Genomic DNA, 19,951 nt, shown 5'->3' on the forward strand with positions numbered 1-19,951 from the left:
TCCAAAGAATGCTTTTTATTACCCACAATGGTAGCCATTGTATAAAAAATGCTTGTTTCCATTATCTCAGCCCCAGTGTATAAACTTGTCCCCCCCAACCCTCACAGCCCCCTCCCTTTTCCAACACCCCCCTCCCTGGGGAAAAACATACATTATTCACTAACACAAGTAGCCAACAGGGCAATAAAGTAAGGGGAGAAGTAGGGGGGCCTCTACAGATTCCTTCCTCCCCCCATTTTAGGGCTCCATCCCCCCCGTTTGGGAGTGGATGATCTGTATATGACCTCCCCCAATCCCACCCTCCCCACAAAACCAACCTAGAGAAATGCCACTCTGTGTTGGACTTAAATATATAAAAAAACCAAAACAGACCGGGAAAAGGGGAAAAGGAGGGGGTAACTTGGATAGAAAAACACACCCTTGCCCCCGAAGGAGTCCTGCTTGTCAAACCTCCGTGTTCCAGTGACCTAAGAGTCCCCTTCTGCACACCCCGACTCGGAGAGCATCGGAACCGTCACTTGGAGAGATTGCTCCCAGCCATGGGAAGGGGAACTGGTGGATCCGTGTCTGTCCGCAGCAGTGTGTACCTGTGTCTGTAATGTGTGGGGTGTGTGTGGGGGTCTGGAGCGTGCACAGGCCGTCACGCGCTGAGCTTGCAATGACACAGCTCCTTGTACATCTGTCGGCGGAGTTTCGGCATGTCTTGCTGTGTGAACGTGAAGGGGAGGCCCAGAGCCAGGAACTTGGAATACTGTGCACACACGAGAGAGAGAGGGGGGGGGGCAGAAGGTCAGCTTCATGTAGCCATCCCCGTGCCAGTCTGTGGTTAAACCCAAGCCCCGTAACGTCAATGAATGTGCATCCTCCCCCTGTCTCACCCCACCCTCTCCCTGTGCACGCTGTCAGGCGTAAGCCCAGCATGGCAGGGCCCTGCCTGCTTCTAACTTGATAAAGCGGCATACACAGAGATGGTGCTATATCAGGGGTGGCTCTCAACATGGGTCCCCAGATGTTGTTGGTGAAGTCCTTCGGCCCCCATGGCTGGGGATGATGGGAGTGGAATTCCAACTACATCTGGAGATCCAAGTTGGAGAAGCCCTGTGCGGTAGGAGGAAGAGAGTTCTACCCTTGTCTACTTCCACTCAGCCTCTCCAGAGGCAGAGGGGTGACTGCCCACTTCAGTCAGGGGGTTCTCAGCCTACAACTCCCATCCTTCCCTGGTGGTGGCACCCCGTTTATGGAATGGCCTCCCCAGGGAGGTATGCTTGGCTTCACCACTTTGTGCTTTTAGACACCTTTTTGTTCCCCCAGGCTTTTCAAATTTGGTTTTTCAGATTTGATCTGACTTTTAACTAATTTTAAAATGAGTTTTTTAAGCTGCTTTGTATTGTATTTTGTATTCTTTTTTCACCTTTCTTGGTTATAAGTTTTTATTGTATGTTTTAATCCTCTGTTGTGAGCCGCCCACAGAACAATTTGTTATGGGGCAGCTAACAAATAGAGTTTAACAACTATCAATCAATCAATCAATCAATCAATCAATCAATCAAATAATAATAATAATAATAATAATAATAATAATAATAATAATAATAATAATAATAATAATAATAATAAATTATTATTATTATTATTCCCAGCCACATCAGCCAAAAGAATTGGAGGCGTCCAGTGGCATCTGGTGGGCCACAGTGTGAAACAAGATGTTGGACTAGATGGGCTTCCTTGGGGGGCCGGATCCAGCAGGGCTGTTCTGATGACCTTAACCCACTTCTCCAACTCTGGGAGCCCCTGCCTTATCCAGCTGAATGTGCCTTGACTGAGCGGATGGGCAAGACCCACAGTGCCCAGTATCCAAAGAGAGCAGCTAAGCTGAGAGATGGCTAGCAGCATTGCCTGGGCCAGGAGCAGTGAGGGGGAATCCTGCCACTTCTCTCCCAAGTCAAGCCACAACATAGTGATGATGGGATTGAGCGAGGCCAGCCAGGAATCGGAGGTGGGAACTCTGTGCCACTCAAGAGGGCGGCAGGGTCAGGCCTCCACGAAGCGAGGGCCACTGCCCAGTGCCATGGGAGGCCCACCTCCTCTTCCCCCCTCCTTAGTCCTTGCATCGTGCTGCTCTTGGAGCAGGCGGAAGCGGCAAGAGGGAAAGGCTCCTCCTGCCAGCTCCCAAAGCCTAGCGCGACTCAAGCCCCTCCTCAGGTGGAGCCGGGGAAGCCACAAGGTTCCAGGTGGAACCCAGAGCTCCCCTCTGCCCCCCCCCCACTCCTCAAGCACTGTTAGAAGCCCCTATCAGCATTTAAGAGATTCCAGGCCAACTATTTTGACAAGGGGAACTGCTTCTGCCTCCTGCAGGAGGGCTGCATACAGAGGGTGTCAGTCAGGACTTGTGAAACTGAGGTGGTGATTTCCATGACAGGGCTGCACAGCTCTGTCAGCCCTGCAGCTGCTGGACGACAACTCCCACCACCCCTGATTACTGGCCACAGGCTGAGGATGATGGGAACAACTGCAGCCCAAACATAGCCGGAGGTCTGCAGTGGTGCAGCCCTGATCTGGGGTGACGGAGGCAGGGAGGGACCACATCTGACCCCTGGGTCTCACCTGCAGAACGAAAGCGCCACAGTCACTGTCGTTGTTTTGTCTGGCAATGTTCTGAGGAGAGAAAGAAACCAAGATCAGCCTGCAGAGGCAACCGGGGAGGGGGCGATGCCACCAGTCCAGGGCCGTCGCAGAGAAGCAGTGGCCCTGCCTCACCCCTTGGACCCTCCTGCTTGGCTGGCAGGTTCCAGCTGCTGCTCCCTCCGGCATTTGGGCAAGGGCAGCAATTGGGCCAAACACGTTTGCACCCTTCGCCCCGCCCCCCCGCCCCCCATGTCTTCGCCTACTTTCCTTAAGGAAAGAGAACTTCTGAGATCACCCGGCAGCGTGAGAGAGTGTCCCCTCCCGATTGACCTTGCAATGCCTGAACCAAGCTGGCTACAGCTGTAGGGAGCGACGCAAAGGGACGCCTCAGAGGCGCCGTTTGTGATGATGTCACCCACCCCGATCCAAGGTGGCAGATGTGTGAAGTGGGCCAACTGGAGAAGATGGCAATTCTCAATTCAGATGATTGTGAAGGCACGCAGATTAGTTCTTACCAGAACAACTTGTTTCTAAAGCCCTGAGCATTTGTGCCAATCGAGGACTACAGCCATAATTGCCATCTTCCCTGCTGCTGGAAACTCCGAGGGTTGCTGCTTTGGGCACAACACGGGGCAGCTTGGTGCGGAGTCCAACCAACTGCCCTATTTGGGGGTCAGAGAGGAATCCTCCCTCCCCAGCCTGGTCTGGCCTTTTGGTTTCCCTGCCTTCTGCCTGCACTCTATGGCTTGGGCCCCCGGCTTGCATCTTCTCCTGCAGGCGCCCTTCCCCACAGGGTGCCTGTCTTCCCCAGGTGGCTCTGGGCCACCTGCCCTGCACAGGCCTCCAACTTGGCTGGAGCTCTCCGAGGACAGAGTGGAGTGTGGCTGGCCAGACTGGCTCCCTACAAACGCTGGCTCGCCCCATAACTGGGCTCCCCTTTTCTGCTGATGGGGAGAGGCAGGAGCAAGGGATCCAGCCAACGTGGACTCAACCAGCAGCAGGAAGGCATGTGGTCATCTTGGAGGGTGGAAGGGGAGGAGCCCCGCCCCCTTCCAGAGTGAAGCAAGGCAGGCAAGGGCCTTCTCTCCCCCTCCGCCTTCCTCCCTGCTTCAGGAGGTCCCACAGACACCTTCTACAGGCTGCTGGCTGCCAACCCCCCTGCCCAGTATGGGCTGGGAGATGACCGAGGGAGCCGCCTCCTACCCAGTCGGACCTCTGGCCAGTCCAGCCCAGCTTCTCAGGCAAGGCTCTTCCACCTGCCCCCGAAGGGGAGATGCTGCTTCTGAGGAGTCAACGTGGAGCCTTCTGCATGCAGAGCAGATGCTCAGCCACTGAGCTCTGGAGCCTCCCGTCGGCCCTGAACTCGCCAGCCTGCGGGTCCCCGCCTCTGAAACCATGATGTTTCAGGAGAGGTGGGGAGAAGCAGCCCTTCAGCGACAGACCACTCTGCATGGCCCCTCGGTGCCCTGACAGGGGTTATCCCAGGATGAAGTGGGCAGATGCAAGCCGCTGTTCAGACCTGGCCTGTTGGGAACTCAAAGAACACTCAGGCCACAGCAGCCCGGAGGAAGCCACCTTCTACTGAGCCCGACCCTTGGCCCTTCTAGCTCAGGGCGATCTACAGTGACTGGCAGCAGCTCTCCAAGGTTGCAGGCAGGCGTCTCTCCCAGCCCTACCTGGAGATGTTGGCAGGGATTGAACCCAAGGCCACCTGAAGGCAAGCAGGGGCTCTTCCACTGAGCTATGATCCTGTCCCCTAAGGGGAATAGCTCCGGACAGACAGTGCTCACATGTAACCCAAATGCAAGCCAAGGGACTCTGCTTAGCAAAGGAGACAAACCCACCCCCATTTCCTTCACAGCAGACCTCACCTGCGAGGGCTCCTCTTGCTGCCCAGGCCAGGAGAGACCCACAGGCCCCTGTGTTCTCCCTGCTCTTCCCCACCCCCATCCCTTCAAGCCAGTGAGGAGGGACACTCACCATCTGGAAAACCCCTTTCCACCCATCTCTGAAGTCTGGACGGTTCTTTTTGTCTGCTTCAGCCTCAAGGTATCTGCAGATGTGCTGGGGGGAAGGGAGGAAAGGGAGAGACATATAATATGGCACAAGAGTCCAATTCCCACTCCCGTCCACTAGAGGCGCTGTTGTGCCGCTAGTCAACACGCTTGCGCCCTAGGGCACCACTCTTGGCTAGGAGCAGGCGAGCTGGCTCAATTAGAGCCGGGCTCGATGTCAAAATGGCTCAGCTCGACAGGTGCGGGGTCAAACTGGACCCAGTTCAAAGCTCTACTGGTAAGAGGGAATCCATTGAGGATCCCACTTTGCCAGTAAAGGGGCAGGGGGGCTTCCCTAAGCCTGAGGGGGTGGGAGGGGAGACATTTAATAGTACTATCAGCAGCGGCCACTGGGGTGGGGTGGCAGCTTCCCCCACAACCCCACCAGCCTCCCCCAGAGTAGCCAGGGCCAGCAGTGCCCCAGTTTGGGCCTTTCCAGCCCATTTCTGGCCTCTGTGCATGCGTGGAGGCCATTTTAGTTACCTCCGCGCATGTGCAGAGGCCATTTGCGTGACCATGCAATTTGCCACCATGGAAAGTGGCAGCATTCTAGTTTTACTGGACAGCTAGACTCTCTACGGCTTTCACAAAGCCCTTCGTGCACCTTCTTCCATTCAGATGCACCTGCACGAAAGGTGCAAGCCAGTTTTCAGCCCTAGGCTCACCGTCATGGTCTCTTCCGTCAAGGAATCCCAGGAACTCAAGGGCTCTGTGGAGGCCAGAGAAAACCTCTCACAGCCTTCTCTCAAGATCCCTTGGTTTTCTGATGGCAGCCACAATGGCGAAGCTACTTTTAAACCAGCTGAGAGGTGGGCTTGGTTCTCTGCCCACGTCCTCCCCACACTGCCTCTCTCACCTTGGGGCACCGCCGGTTTAGCGTGCGTTGGGAGTCCAGGTATGTGATTTTCTTCTTCTTCACTTCCACACAGATCAGAGACCAGTGAACCTCCAGGTGAATCGGGATGAGAAGAAGCTCCTTGTTAAAGATGTCCACCTGTGGGGGCAGGGGAACCAGACAGGCTCAGCTGCCTCTTACTAAAGACCCCAGTCGTCGCTTCCATCCCCACTGATCCAATGCCCCATCCTGTACAACTGAGACTTAGGCCTGGGCCCAGTTTCAATGCTGTGGTTCAGGTGCGGGACATGATGCAATCAAGAGCAGCCCTGCACATATGCAGAGTGCCCTGCCATGGACACACAGCAGCAATATATTGTGCATTCAGGAATCATGCTTAAGATCTGCTAGGGTGTGACTAACCATGCAGAGGCCCAGCATTTCAAGAGTCAAGCCTCTCCACGGCAATCCCCTACAGAGGTCCACCATCCACACCCTCTACTGCCCCCTCCCCACAAAGTGCCAGAGGGCATGCATTTTGAGCCATAACTCACATTTTTGGTCCAGCGTTTGACTCCCTCGTACCCCTTGGTTCGTAGCTTATCATAGAAAAAACTATTGAAGAAATGGACCTGGCAGAAGAAAAACGAGCAATTTCTACTCAGTCAAGGAAAGTTGAGGAACTGGGGTTGGAGGCAAGGGGAGTGGCAGCCAAGTCAGGGAGGGGGCTCCATTTCTCATGCCAAGCTGAACTGGCCAGCTAGGTTTCTAGCTGCAAGAACTAGGTCATGACAGTTCCATGAGCACCACCAAGTGGCAGACTCTCAGAATGACAGTCACTTCAGCCAGCCCTACTTTTAAACTCAACCTGCAGTGTGAACCCATCATTTTTAAGAAATCTTTCTGCCCATCCCTGTTTTCCCTTCTGCTCTCAAACACATGAAACACACAGCAAAAATAAAAATAGAAAGATGGTGGTCACACAAGTCTGATCCACCCAAGAAGGGGCCACGGCCCAGTTGTGTATCAGAACCCACCTACTGAGAACTAATGAACTAGCTCAGGGGTTCCCCAGATGTAGCTCGACCACAACTCCCTTGCACCATAGTGGCTGGGGATGATGGGAGTTGTGGTCTAGCAACATCCGGGGGCCCAAGGTTGGGGACCCTGAGCTAGCTGAAGGATGTGCCCTCACCCCAGACAAGAACCAGGCCCTTTTCCTTAAGGGAAGATGCAAGCACTCACCAAGCCCTTGCTAAGACCACGGTCCTCTCTCACAAAGCAACTGGGCATGAGGCAAGAGAGAGGGGGAAATCTGTCCATTCACAGCCTAGACGAGCAACTCCATCTCAAGGATCTCTGTACCCCCAACCCACCTCCTCAAGCAGAAAATATGGCTTCAGAAACTCACCTTGTCTGGCACTGTGTCCATGACGAGGTCCCCGTACATGTTCATTACCTGTCCAGACAACGAAAACAGAGGAGGCTGGGTTAAGCATCCCCAAGTGTGCTCTTCTCAATGCAACCACAAGAGGAACTCCCACAAGAGCTGGTCTTGTGGTAGCAAGCATGAATTGTCCCCCAGCTAAGCAGGGTCCACCCTGGTTGCATATGAATGGGAGACTTAAATGTGTGAGCACTGTGAGATGTGGATGGAGCCGCTTTGGGAAGAGTATCTGAGGTTCCAAGTTCCCTCCCTGGCAGCATCTCCAAGATAGGCCTGAGAGAGACTACTGCCTGCAACATCCTGGAGAGGCCGCTGCCAGTCTATGTAGACAATTCTGAGCTAGATGGACCAAGGGCCTGACTCAGTACAGTATATGGCCGCTTCCTATGTTCCTCCTTCCTGAACTTCATCAGTTGTGCTCCCTGTCCCACTGAGGATATGCAGCATCTAGATATTTTTAAAGCATAGGAACATAGGAAACTGCCATATACTGAGTCAGACCCTTGGTCCATCTAGCTCAGTACTGTCTACACAGACTGGCAGCGGCTTCTCCAAGGTTGCAGGCAGGAATCTCTCTCAGCCCTAACTTGGAGATGCTGCCAGGGAGGGAACTTCCCATCCATTCCCCTTCTGACTCTTAACCACCAGCCTGTAAGGCAGGCTAGGACGATCCTCCTCCTGTTACACAGCAGCAAGGACTGAAAGTGAGCGAGGCTTCCACAGCGCCAGTGAACGAGTTCATTGCGAGGGCAACACTGAAGTATGGAATTTCATAAGAATGTCACCGTTTGTGACTCTGCCTTCTTGCCACTCTGCTGCACCAGCTCTCAATATCCAATCGCCACCCACACTGCACAGTTAGGCACCTCTACTAAGACCCTCCCCCACTCCAATCAGCCCGTATCCCCAGACACCCGCTGCCTAAGCCTTCCTTCCACCATGCTTTGGGCTCTCTGTCCCTCCCCACCATACCTGGTCATTGAGCCAATTAGGCCCATAGAGCGTCTGCAGGTCATCCATGGTGACAACATGGCGCTTGTAGGTGACCCGGAAAGCCCGGACCATGGCGTTGCCAGGCAGGCGCTGGTAAGACTGGATCAGCTGGTGCACCAAGCTTTTCCTGGGAGATTCGGGGAGAGTGAGAGAGAACACCACTTGTTACTGAACATCAAGCCACACTCAGAAAATAGCCTTGCTATATCAGACCAATAATGTGAGATGGAAATTTCCAGTGCTATTTGTCCTGTGGAAACTTTTCAGTTTCTAAAAGGACAAATTTTATTTCTCAGTGCAACATAATGAATGGACACCAATTAACCCTTTTCAGATGAATCTCTCTAGGAAGTAAGAGAGCACATACACACAAGCAAATACACATAATTCAAACCAAATGTCAAGTTGTGAATTGACTTGGCAGTAAGCAAAATAAAAACCAAAACTAAAATTCCAATTCTTTCTAAGACAAGAAGTCAAAACAAAACTCAAATCTGTGATTCATTGTGGTCTCACTTCCAGCAAACACACGATGCTTCATTGCTTTTGTTGAGACAGGAAGGCTGGAAGTGCTTGTAGTGAATGCTTGTTTTTACTACTTTAAATTTATTCCAATAAGAACAATTTCCACATAAAGCTTTCAATTTAATGTGCTTTATTGCATTTGTTGCTGATGAAATTTCTGTTCAAATACATGTAGCTATTAGAAAAGATTTTTGAGCTATATATGGAGCACACAGAAGTTAGGTGAGGTAGTGAGCTCGCTAGCCAGTTAGCTAGTTTGTTAGTGTAAGAATTCTGTCAAACATGCTAAATCAAACCACAGTCTATGTAGGGCATCGATGTATCCCAATGCATGGTTATTTGGAAAATGCACAACACTGTATCAGGCCCACCAAATCCAGTGGTCTGATCCCAACGGAAGTCCTTGGAAAGAGCCAAAGCTGGCAGTAAAGCAATGGGTAGCCCTTGGCCATTGCTCGTCCCCAGCATCTAGCATTTGGAGGCATATTCCCTTTGGAGTGGAGAGGTTCCACACCTCCCCGGAGCCTCTCAGGGCTCTCGGAAAACACCACAAATAAGCACAAAACAAATAAGCACATTTTTTAAATCCCTGCTTGATCAGGCCAAGGCCCATCTCGTCCACCATCCTGCCTCACGCAGCAGCCAATCGGGTGCCTCTGGGAAGCCCACCCCAAGTGGGGAAGAGAGGGCAATGTGTCCCCCCCCCCCCGCCCCGTATGACTGTGCTTCCTCAGCAATGGTCCACTCACACGTATGCTGTAAGGAGACCACCATAAATGCTCTCATATTTAAATGCTGTAAGCCACTCTGAGCCCACAGAACACAGCGGGATACAGGTTGAACCAAGAGAAGTAAGGGAAAAGATGGCGAGTCTGGAAAGTCAGTCATTAATGACACTGTCCCAGGGGAATTGGCAAACAGCCCTGACTTGAAAAGACAAACCAGGCACCTCAGCAGGTTGGCATTTCCTACTCATCATCCCACCCTGACACATGACCTATTAGTCTGGCACAAATGAAACCTCTTTGCAGCATGGCATTCATTTCCTGCACTGAAAGGAGCTTGCCAATAAGCAAACCTAAGTCCCAGCTGGCCAAGACAACACGGCTAGTTAGCAGGGTCTTCCAGAGCTCCCAGGAAATCAGGCCGTGCTCTGCTCCTCCGCTCCAGGCTCTAGTCCAGAAGTAGGCAAGCTTGGCTCTCCAGCTGCTGTTCAACTACCACTCCCATCGTAATTTGTGGCTGAGGATGATGGGAGTGGTAGTTCAACAACAGCTGGAGAGCCACGGCTGCTTAGCCCTGCTCTGGTCCCTCCCACTCAGCTCCAGCTCCCAGACAACCCAGGATGCTCCACTCTCAGGCTTCCCAAGGAGCAGCAGGCTAGCCATGCCTAGAGGCAGAGCACTGGGCTGGAGAAGGGCTTCTGGTCTGATTGACCCAAGCATGGCTGGGGTGGGAGAGTAAAGAGTCCTACCTCTGAGGGGTTGAAAATTCCTCCTGGAAGATGTCCTCCAGCTTTTCCACCACCTCATCTGTGCTGATGGGAATGAGGCTGCCGTACATCTGCAGGAATTCATCCAAGATATCTGGCAGGAAGGGCAGGAGAAGAAAGCTGAAGCTGAAGCAGATCTCCTTGGGAGGGCTTCGAAAGAACGAGGGCCCAGATCAGGTCGCCCAAAGAATGGCCTGAAGACACACAGTGCACCTGGAGGGCTAAAACTAAGCAAAGGAGGCCCTGAGCTCTGGGGCCTACCAGGGAGCCAGAGAGAAGCCAGGCTGAAGGAACAGGAGGGCCTGTTGGGGCAGCCCCTGGTTAGGGATGTGTACGGAACCAGTTCTGTGCACTCCTGGGAGGGCGGGGGTGGAACTGGTAACTATCTGCATGGCGATGCAGAACAGGGCGCAGGGAGGAACGCTGCAGTCCTGAGTGCTCGCTTTTGGAGAGAGTGCCAGTGGGGGAAGAGTGACGGGGCAAGGGCTGGCAGGTAGGCAGCGCCTTCCCTGCCTCTTAAAGTTACCCCCCTCCCCGCATTCAAACGCTAGCCGATGGAACCGGTTTGGCACTCCAGAAAAGGAGCGCCGGAATGGTTCCGGGCACATCCCTACCCCTGGTTGATCCTAATTTGTTTTCTGGAACTCTGGCTGGGTTCAGGCTAGGGCTGCTTCCTTTGTTCGAGAGAATTCCTGGACACAGCTGTCAAAAGGGGGAGGTGCAAATTCTGAAGCCCGACTTTTTCGAACCAGGATTGGAAAGAGTGCTCGACAATGGAGCTTGGCAGCTGCTTTGCGCATTTCCCCCTACAGCGTTCTCTGCACAGGAGGCAGTTAAGAGCATTTCACCTCAATAATATACATGTGGAGCAACACAAGCATAGGTGAGAAATGAAAGAAGCATGTCTTCAGTGTTCCCTTATAAAAATGACTGTCATTTAACTCTAGGTGGACCTGGAGCATGCCTTTTTCTCCTTCTACGCTTCCTTACTGCAGCCTTTGGTAGACCCTCGCAAACTCTAGAGATGATCACAAAAAGGAGGGAAAAGGGGTTACGGAGTCATGTAGAGAGAGTCAACCTAGCCAGCTGGCAGCACTGGGGCCACAGAAAGACTATGGGGCTTTTAAATATTGGCGCCAGACAGCTGGATTGTCCAGGCTAGTCTTGGGCACGTAGCCCCCCTAATTCAGACATAACACAAAACCACGGCTTGTGGTAACCATAATTAAGAACCACAATATGGTTTGAACTTCCAGAAGCACAACAGGCATACTCTGGTTTAGAGCTGCTTGCCTGCTTCTGCCTCCATCTGCTCAGGACCCCGTCTTGTAATTTCACTTGTGTTTCCATGGAGGTGGAGCAATGGCCCTGACTGCGGTTTATCCAGAGAATGTCTCAATGTGCAGAACCACAGTTTGTGCTAACTTCAAGCCATGGTTCCAGATCAACACCCACTCACCCCACCGCAAAAAAATCACCCACCCTTCCATCTCTCTCTCTCTCTCTCTCTCTCTCTCTCACACACACACACACACACACACACACACACACACACACACACACGCCTTACTGTGCACAAAGGTAATGTGTTCTTCCCTCAGTGGGCTGTGTTGTGCCACTTTCTCTCCAGGCCTCTCCTGGCTGCCCTCAGTGGGCAACTCCACCTGCTGGCTCCCTGCTTCAAGTTGGAATCCGGAAGGATCCAGAGGCCTGTCCTTGTCTCGGGAGCCGTGGAAAAGCTCCTCAGCCGCGTGGCCTCCAATGCTACGGACATTGCTGATGAGGATGGTGGCGTCCGTGACTCCGGGGAGGGAGCGGAGATCGCCGTCAGGAGTGAGGGAGGCAAAGCCGTTGGGAAGAGCATCCAGGGGGCCTACAAGGGGCAAGAGATCGAGGGAGTGTTGAAGGCCTTACTACAACCTCCTAAAACAGAGCAGTGACATCCCCATCAGACATACTGGGAACCAAGCTGGGAGTGGCTTGCCTTGGGCCACCTAGATTCAAATTCAGGACTGTTCAGCTAGCACTCTTCACCATGATGCAACACCATCTCTTGCGACCCAACATAAATGGACACATGCACTAGTTAAAAGCCAAACAGCTCATTCAAGAAGAGATCTTCATTGCAATGGCAGCCCTACTTTTGTGTCAGCATCAGGAACACTGCGATGGATTCAAGGGGCACTGGCAGTAACATGCTTCGAAACGTACCTCCATCCCCGTCCAGGCTGTGCTCGGCCTCTCCGATCCGCCTAGACCTGGGGGAGGCCTGGCCAACCCCCGCAGGGTACTTCAGCATGGCAGCAGCTTCCTCATCCATCTCCATCGCGCCAGGGTCTCTGTCAAAGCTGACCCTCTCTAGCTCCACATACTGAGGGTAGGGGGAAGTGTCATCATCCATCAGGGCCCCCAGCAAACTGAGACGGGAGGTCTGAGGCAAGGAGGAGGAGTGGGGGAAGGCCCCATCCAATTCATAGTCCAGGGGATCAGAGGGGCGGGGCTTGAAATGGGTGGGGTGGGGCCTCCGCTTGGCCTCACCCTGACAGTCCTCCTCCCCAAGGGGGCAGCTTTTCTTGTAGAGGGGAAGGTGATCATCATCGGGCTGAGAGCCGGGGGAAAGAGAGAGGGACGATCGGGCTCGCTTTGCTGATCCCCGCCGGCGCCCCTTGGAGGCCATCTTGCCCCACAACTTCCAATGAAAGGACAGGGAAGAACTCTTGGAATACAGAAGCATGCGGAAGGCCCGCAGGGCACGGCGACGGCGGAAACAGCGCCGCCTGGAGGTCCCCAGCAGCTGTGGGCGCCCTCTGGGATTAGAACTGGCCCCGACCTCAAAGTGCCAAGCTCGCCCCCCGCTCCTGGCCACCTTCCCCCTGTTGGCTTTGTTCCGCGTTGGATCAGACCTGCCCCCTGCCACTCCCCAACTGGACATGCAAGGGAGATCCCACTTCCCCTCATCTTCCTCATCTTCACCACTGCTGGAGGACAGAGGGTCGAAGCCCGAAGGCTGCTCTTTAGTGTAAGCCAGGTGCCGGGTTCCCTCGAGACAGCCGCCGTGCTTGCACTCTGGCTCGCCCCATTCCTGAGAAGACCGGCACAGCTTGTCCTGGTGCCCCATGGGGTCATGGAGTGCAGGGGATGTCCCCCAATACTTCTTGTCTTGAACAGTTTCCTTCATGGTTCCAATGTGCCTGCGGAGGAGAGAGAGAAAAATGGTGTTTGGGCCACAAGGGATTCAAGAGGAGGAACCTTCCCCTTTAGAAAGCAGCAATAGCAGTCCATAGGGAAAGAGTAACTTCTTTTGAGTAATATGGCAGTTATGCGGAGGGAAAGGGAGCCGGGCAGAACACACGGAAAAACCAACCCCAAATGGGTGCAAGACCTCCAGGATTTCACCACCTATTTTGCCCAGCGCTTGCAAGTATACCTTTGCAGCCGTGAGAGGGAGAAGCTGCTTTGGAAGAAAGCCACAAACTCCAATCTACTTTGGATGCTGAATTACACATCCAAGGCTACCTTCTGTGTATACATGATACCAACATGGGAATGAACACAGGCTCTTTTCTGGAACAAGCCCTTTTGCCTCCGGGGCCTTTCCCCCTCAGCTTGAACAGACAGCGAGAGTCCTGGCAGGACCATTGATAGTGTTCTGAGTCTAGACAGGAGGCTGGCCTGGTCCTGCATTTGCACGTCAAGTGGAGGCAGAGGGCTTCCTTTTCACACGCTCAACCCTAGGCTCTTTGCTTTTAAACTAGGCACACAGAATGTCCTCTGTGGAAATATCTGGCATTCTCCTACCACCTGGCTCAACTGCTCAGGATACCTGCACAGCTTTCTTAGCATGGGTGTGGTGCTAAGCTGCAGAACACTCTGTTGCAGGACAGGGAGACTGCTGAGAGAACACCTGGACCAGAATTGGAAAATCTAATTCAGTTTCCTAAGCACACATGAGCTAACAGGAAACCCTGGAGACGTGTTAGACCAAAGACACCAAACCCAGCCCAGCTAGACAACAGGACCACTACCTCATTATTCCCTTGCACAGCTACAAAAGGGGTGGTGGTGGAAGGGCACACGTTTAAGTGGGAAAATCTAAGGGCAACACTGAGTGTCAGATATATTTTCTACAAGGCCCAAAGCACCACACACCAACTTGTAACCACATCCATCCCATCATAACAAGAGAGTGACTGCTTTGCCAAAGGGAGAACCAAGGCTGAGAGAACAAGCCTTGCTTGGAGGCCTTTCAGGAACTTCATAGGAGGGGTGGGATCAGTGTTCCCTCTAACAGGGATTCCCAGATGTTCCCAGATGTTGACTACAACTCCTATAACCCCCAAGAAAAAGCCACTGCAGCTAGGGATTCTGGGAGTTGTAGTCAACATCATCTAGGAATCCCTGTTAAAGGGAACACAGAGTGGGATCTCAACCCATTTCCAGAGCCATGCTCAAAGCTTTCTCCACTGCACAGATTCTCAGCAGAGGGTTCAGATAGGTGGAGGGAGAAGCAAAAGAGATCAAATAATTGTGCAAGGAAAGCCTGTCAGGACACTGTTAGAAGAGGGAACCGAAGACTCTCCACCAGCATTCACACATGAAGCTGCAAGATGCCAGGCTGTGCCAGAGTCTGTTTAACCGGCAGGGGTTTCCCAACTCGGCCCTACTGCACTGATGTTGCTGGCTTCCACCTACTCAGTTGCCCCATACTGTCAGTCTGCCTGCCTGGGCCAGTCCTGCCTATGCCCGGGAGGAACGGTGCCCCAAGGCCTCCGGCCAAGAGAGACCCCCACCCCCAGCCCAGCCCCCCAAGCTCCTTTTGCAGCCACGATGCTAGGAAGGGCGGCAGGGGCCGGGCTCTCGAGCCCAGCACCCTCTGCGCCAGGGCCACAGGCCAGGGGACCGCCGTGAGGCCCGACCCAGCTGGGTGGGGGGTGCTCACCCGGGGGACCTCCTCCTCCTGCCCTAAGCTAGGCAAAGGGGCCTATGTGTGCGCACGCGCTTGCGGCCGGGGCGGAAGAGGGTCTCTGCGGAGGGCGGGGGAAGCAGCCCCCTCGGGACGCCCTCCGGGGAAGGGGCGTGGCTGGCGGGGGGAAGAGGGGGAGGCCGGCCACAGGCAGGGTGGGGCGGGGGTCGAGGGGGCGTGGCCAGGAGTGCCTGAGGGCCCGGCCGCAGGGGATGCCGGGAGGTAAGGGGGGAGCGAAGGGCCCCCCGGCGGTGGGGGGGTTGGCGAGGGCGGCCGCGGACGCCGAGGGAGGGGTCGCCTCACCGTATCCTGCAGCGAGGCCGAGCGCGGGGGGACGCAGGGAGGAGGAGAGGGGGAGGGGGAGAGAGGGGAAGGGGAAGCCTCTCGCTTCGGCTCCCAGCGCCGCCGCCGCCGCCGCCTCCTTCCCTCAGGAGCCGCCGCGGCCGCCGGCGCCGCCCAAAGGCGTCATCAACCGGCGTCTGAGAAGAGGGGCGGGGCGAGCTGAGAGGAGGGATGAAGAGGAAACGCCGCGTCGCCTCAGCCGGCGCCTGACGTCACGACGCAAGACCCGGAGGCACCCTCCCTTTGGAAGGACGGGCCTGGGTGGCACGCGGGTCGGCTTCCGCCTGCGTCGCGCGCGTGCTCCCTCTCTCCTTTGTCTCTATGGTTCTAACCGCCGCCTGCCTTCCTTCCAGCGGCAACCAAAGGCCGAGCCGCGCGCGGTGGCGTCAGCACGCCTTCCCCGGGAGCGTACGTCCTGGCGTCACCGGCCGCAGCAAGTCGGTGGGCTCTTCTTGGGCCTCTCCGGCTAAGCTCCCGAGCCGCCCGCGAGGGCTTCTGGGAAAGAGGCCTCCGATGGCCCGCACTGCAGGCCCCTTTCCCAGAAGCCCTCGCGGCGCCAGGGCTTCGCCGGAGCAGCCCTGCCTGATCTTCTGCTCAGACGTTGCAAACTGCTGCAACCCTCCTCAGAGGCAGCTCTCAACAGCCCCGGGGTCATTCACCTGCTGCTTTGCGCCCAGGCCCGAGGAGCTTTAACTTCAGCTAGCCCGGAGAACTGGGGCCTCCAGGAGGAATAGGCGAACCCCTGCCTGCAGCTTAAGCCACCACCCCGCCCCAGCCCAGGAGGGCCGCTGCTGCCCCCTCAATCATGTCCCCCTTGTGAATTCCCCCAGCACTGTCAGGGTGCCTGCTGATGGGGACCACCAAATCCGAGGTTGGACTGGCGAGCTGCCCCAGCAAAGCCCTTCTTGCAGCCAGGGCTGCCCCCCCCACGCCCCCCCCCGGTAGACAGCATGACTCGCTCTTTGGCTCCACAGTGTTGAAGAACCGCCACACGTGGGGAGAAGGAAAGAGTCTCCCTCCAGCTGGCTCATTCCTCTGTCCCCCACCTGAGTCGTACTGATAGAGCTGTGGGGTGCTTCGTAAGGCCCAGGGGCGGCTCCCCGACTGTTTACTGGGCCTGTGTGAAGCTTTGGCCAAAGCGGAACACTCTGCACAGTCTTCCTGGCACCATGCAGGGACGACCATTCTCATCCTGCAGTGCTGTGCCCATCCCCAGGGAGCTCCCTGAAGGGAACCCGAGCCCTCTCGAGCCCCTGCACCATTCTGGAAGGCGTGCACAGCGTCCTGGGAAGTGTAGCCTTTCCTGGTGCTTTCCCCACAGAGCTCTTAAGAAGGGGCTTTCTCTCTCTCCCAGGGTCCTCCCAGCACTGAGGAAAACCCAGTACTATGCAGAGGCCAGCACAGTGGGAAATGGCTCTCGTGATGGCAGGGGCTTTTTGCTTGCCCAAGTGCCCCCTGCCTGAAAGATCACTGCTGTAGAGTATGGAGGAGATGCTGTGAACAAAAGTGATGAAGTCCAAGTCCAAACATTTGCTACCTTTAATGCTTGTCTTCCCACCTCCCCAGATAAAGTCCTAGAAAGAGCCATTTCTGGAAGCGTGTCAATCTTGCCAGAGGAAGGCTGGGGGGAAGTGGAATAACCACCTTATGAAATATTTTAGAATGATGTTAAAGCAAGGCTTAAGTTTGGCTCCAGCTTTTACTCCCTCAAAATGTTACTTATTCTCCCTCAGGAGAGGATTGCATCCGAGACTATTATGGGTTGCCACGACCTCCTGCTCTGAGACAGGGCCAATCAGAAGCTTTTCCTCCTTTCCAGCGGGAGGGGCAATCCCCTCAAGTTTCAGTCATTTGCCCTGTCTTGCTCCGACAGGTGTCTTGTTGCCTACGTGTGCTTCTGCACTTCCTGTGTTGTGACACCGCAGTCCCTACGCTGACAGCAGGGTGCCATTCACATTTCCGATGCCTTGTTTTGGATTTAATTGTTGCAATTTATTGCTTAACATATGTCGGGCATTAAAAGGTTGCTGTATTTTCCAGTTGTTAGTTTTCATGAGACTGCTCCCCCTGCTGGGCACTTTGCTATTTACGCTTTGAATGCGATTTGCCTGAACCGAAGCATTTTGCTGCCATTGAGCAGGTAAGCTGGAAAGCGCCCAGCACAGCATCTTCTTTCCTTTTGCTATGCGAAGCACTTTGAGAACTTCATTGAGAAGCGGTTTAATAAAGCGACCCTCTGCTAAGTCAGTCCAAAATTGTAACAAAAAACACAAGGCATTTAATGCTCTTCCCCTTCTAAAGTCCAGGAAGTCCACACCAGTGACCCTAAGGTAACTGCAGGAGAAATTAATATGCCTTTAAAGTGCACAAATGGTCCACTCGTATACAGATCTTGACTTTTTTCCTTCCCCAAAGCAGCCCAAATGCTTACACTAGACTATATAATTTGCTCTTCTGCAAATCGGGTTACAAAATTGTTGTGTATGCATCAGAGCAAATGTTGATTCATCCAGCTCACAATTGATATTACAATCTGGCCTGTAATGCCTCCACATATGCTCTATGAGTGGTGATCTCCCATGTACTGCCTGAAGGCACAAAGCAACCCCTAGCTTTTAGATTGTTGAGTCCAGCCGTGCTCAGAATGGCTTTGGTGTTGGTCCGGCGTATTAAGAAATGTGGACATCACTTTTATGGCAGGAAATTCACTTGGCCACAGATCACAACCCCACTTCTGTCCATGCTATAAAGTATAATCCAAAAAATGCTCATTGCCCATATTCAGAGTCAAGTTTTGCTTTTGGGAACTCAGGTTCAAGAGGAAAGCTGTTCTTGTGGTAGCAAGCATGACTTGTCTCCTTAGCTAAGCAGGGTCTGCCCTGGTTGCATATGGATTGGAGAATTGCTAAAATATATAACTTATCCCTGCAATCAAGCTCTGGACTGGAAAGTAGCCAATGTAACACTGATATTCAAAAGGGGATCCAGGGGCAATCCGGGAAATTATAGGCCGGTTAGCTTAATGTCCGTTCCAGGCAATTGATGGAAAGCATACAATTCTGGTCCCCACATCTAAAAAATGACATTGTAGAACTGGAAAAGGTGCAGAAGAGGGCAACCAAGATGATCAGGGGCCTAGAGCACCTTTCTTATGAGGCAAGACTACAACACCTGGGGCTATTTAGTTTAGAAAAAAGACAACTGTGGAGAGACGTGATAGAGGTCTATAAAAGCATGCATGGTATGGAGGAAGTGGATAGAGAGAAATTCTTCTCCCTCACAAAACACTAAAAAGGGGGTCATCCCATGAAATCAATTGCCAGGAAATCTAGGACCAACAAACAGAAGTACTTTTTTACACAACACATAATCAACTTGTGGAATTATCTGCCGCAAGATGTGGTGACAGCCAACAACCTGGATGGCTTTAAGAGGGGTTTGAATAACTTCATGGAGGAGAGGTCTAACAAGGGCTACTAGTCAGAGGACTATAGGCCACCTCCAGCCTCAAAGGCAGGATGCCTCTGAGTACCAGTTGCAGGGGAGTAACAGCAGGAGAGAGGGCATGCCCTCAACTCCTGCCTGTAGGCTTCCAGTGGCATCTGGTGGGCCACAGTGTGAAACAGGATGCTGGACTAGATGGGCCTTGGGCATGATATGTTCTTATGACTTGATGTTTGAGCAGTGCAAGGTATTCCCCTCAGGGGATGGAGCTGCTCTGGGAAGAGCAGAAGGTTCCCAGTTCCCTCTCTGGCAGCATCTCCAAGATTGGGCTGAGAGAGACTCCTGCGTGCAACCTTGGAGAAGCTGCTGCCAGTCTGTGCAGACCGGGGATTCTCAATGCTGGGTCCCCAGGTGTTATTGGACTTCAGCTCTCATAATCCCCAGCCCCAGCGGCCTTTGGTTGGAAATTATGGGGGTTGAAGTCCAGTAACATCTGGGGACCCAATGGTGAGAATCCCTGGTGTATACAATACTGAGGTAGTTGGACCACTGGTCTGACTCAGTATATAGCAGCTTCCTATGTTCAGGAGATTGGCTCAGCCTTGTAATGTGGATAGCCCGTCACAGCTGCCATGGGGAGACATGGAGGAAGAAGGACCATGGAGATGTGATCACTATGACACAAGCTGCCAGTCGCATCATCAGTGTTGAAGCAGATTGTTTGCTGGCAGATGTGTATGTGGAAGGAGGACCTGGGGAGTGCTTGAAGCCTGTTCTTTCTACTGCAGTGCAGGGATGAAAGTATGGTTTCCTGTGAGATTGGGCCAAGTGATTCCTAAAGAAACTAACCATGCTTGTTTGAGGCCTTGCATGTTAGCCACCTTGATGTTGTTAAGCTAGAAGAGTTTGCTGAATCAAGCCTGCCCAGGACCTGCTTGGAGGGGTGCCACTTTATGCTGGCCCACGACCCCTTAGAACTGTTGGAGATGGCGTTCTAGTGCCCTGCCCTTTTGCACCAACTATCCTAATGACCACTAGGGGCATTGGGAGTAGAGATAGTTAGTGAGGGTCTCCTTTACCTGCCCCTGCTTTGCCTCTACTCTCTGACACCTGCCTTGACTCCTCAGGTACTTCTTGTGCCGAGTCAGTCCTCTTCTTTTCCCCTTAGAGAATAGATGGAAACATCTCTCTCGCCCCCTATGTATCCATCATGTAGCTGATAGATAGGACT

The 19,951-nt window shown here is 53.7% G+C and overlaps 1 protein-coding gene across 2 annotated transcripts; it reads right to left on the bottom strand.

Moving 5' to 3' along the window:
* Positions 1-15,486, bottom strand: SENP3 (SUMO specific peptidase 3). Of its 2 annotated transcripts, none has more exons than XM_053265514.1 (11): positions 15,238-15,486; positions 12,183-13,162; positions 11,542-11,844; positions 9,954-10,065; positions 7,934-8,081; positions 6,926-6,973; positions 6,069-6,146; positions 5,536-5,673; positions 4,606-4,689; positions 2,605-2,655; positions 1-751 (listed from the first exon to the last, which is right to left on the bottom strand). In XM_053265514.1, the coding sequence occupies exons 2-11, from the start codon at positions 13,147-13,149 to the stop codon at positions 641-643; spliced, it is 2,040 nt and encodes a 679-aa protein (XP_053121489.1). In that variant the 5' UTR covers positions 13,150-13,162; positions 15,238-15,486; the 3' UTR covers positions 1-640. The 2 variants fall into 2 exon arrangements, with proteins under 2 accessions (XP_053121489.1, XP_053121488.1); XM_053265513.1 differs by lacking the exon at positions 15,238-15,486 and adding an exon at positions 14,911-15,038.
* Positions 15,487-19,951: the final 4,465 nt, after the last annotated feature.

The sequence above is a fragment of the Hemicordylus capensis genome, chromosome 6, assembly GCF_027244095.1.
Source record: "Hemicordylus capensis ecotype Gifberg chromosome 6, rHemCap1.1.pri, whole genome shotgun sequence".
NCBI classification, from domain to species: Eukaryota; Metazoa; Chordata; class Lepidosauria; order Squamata; family Cordylidae; genus Hemicordylus; species Hemicordylus capensis.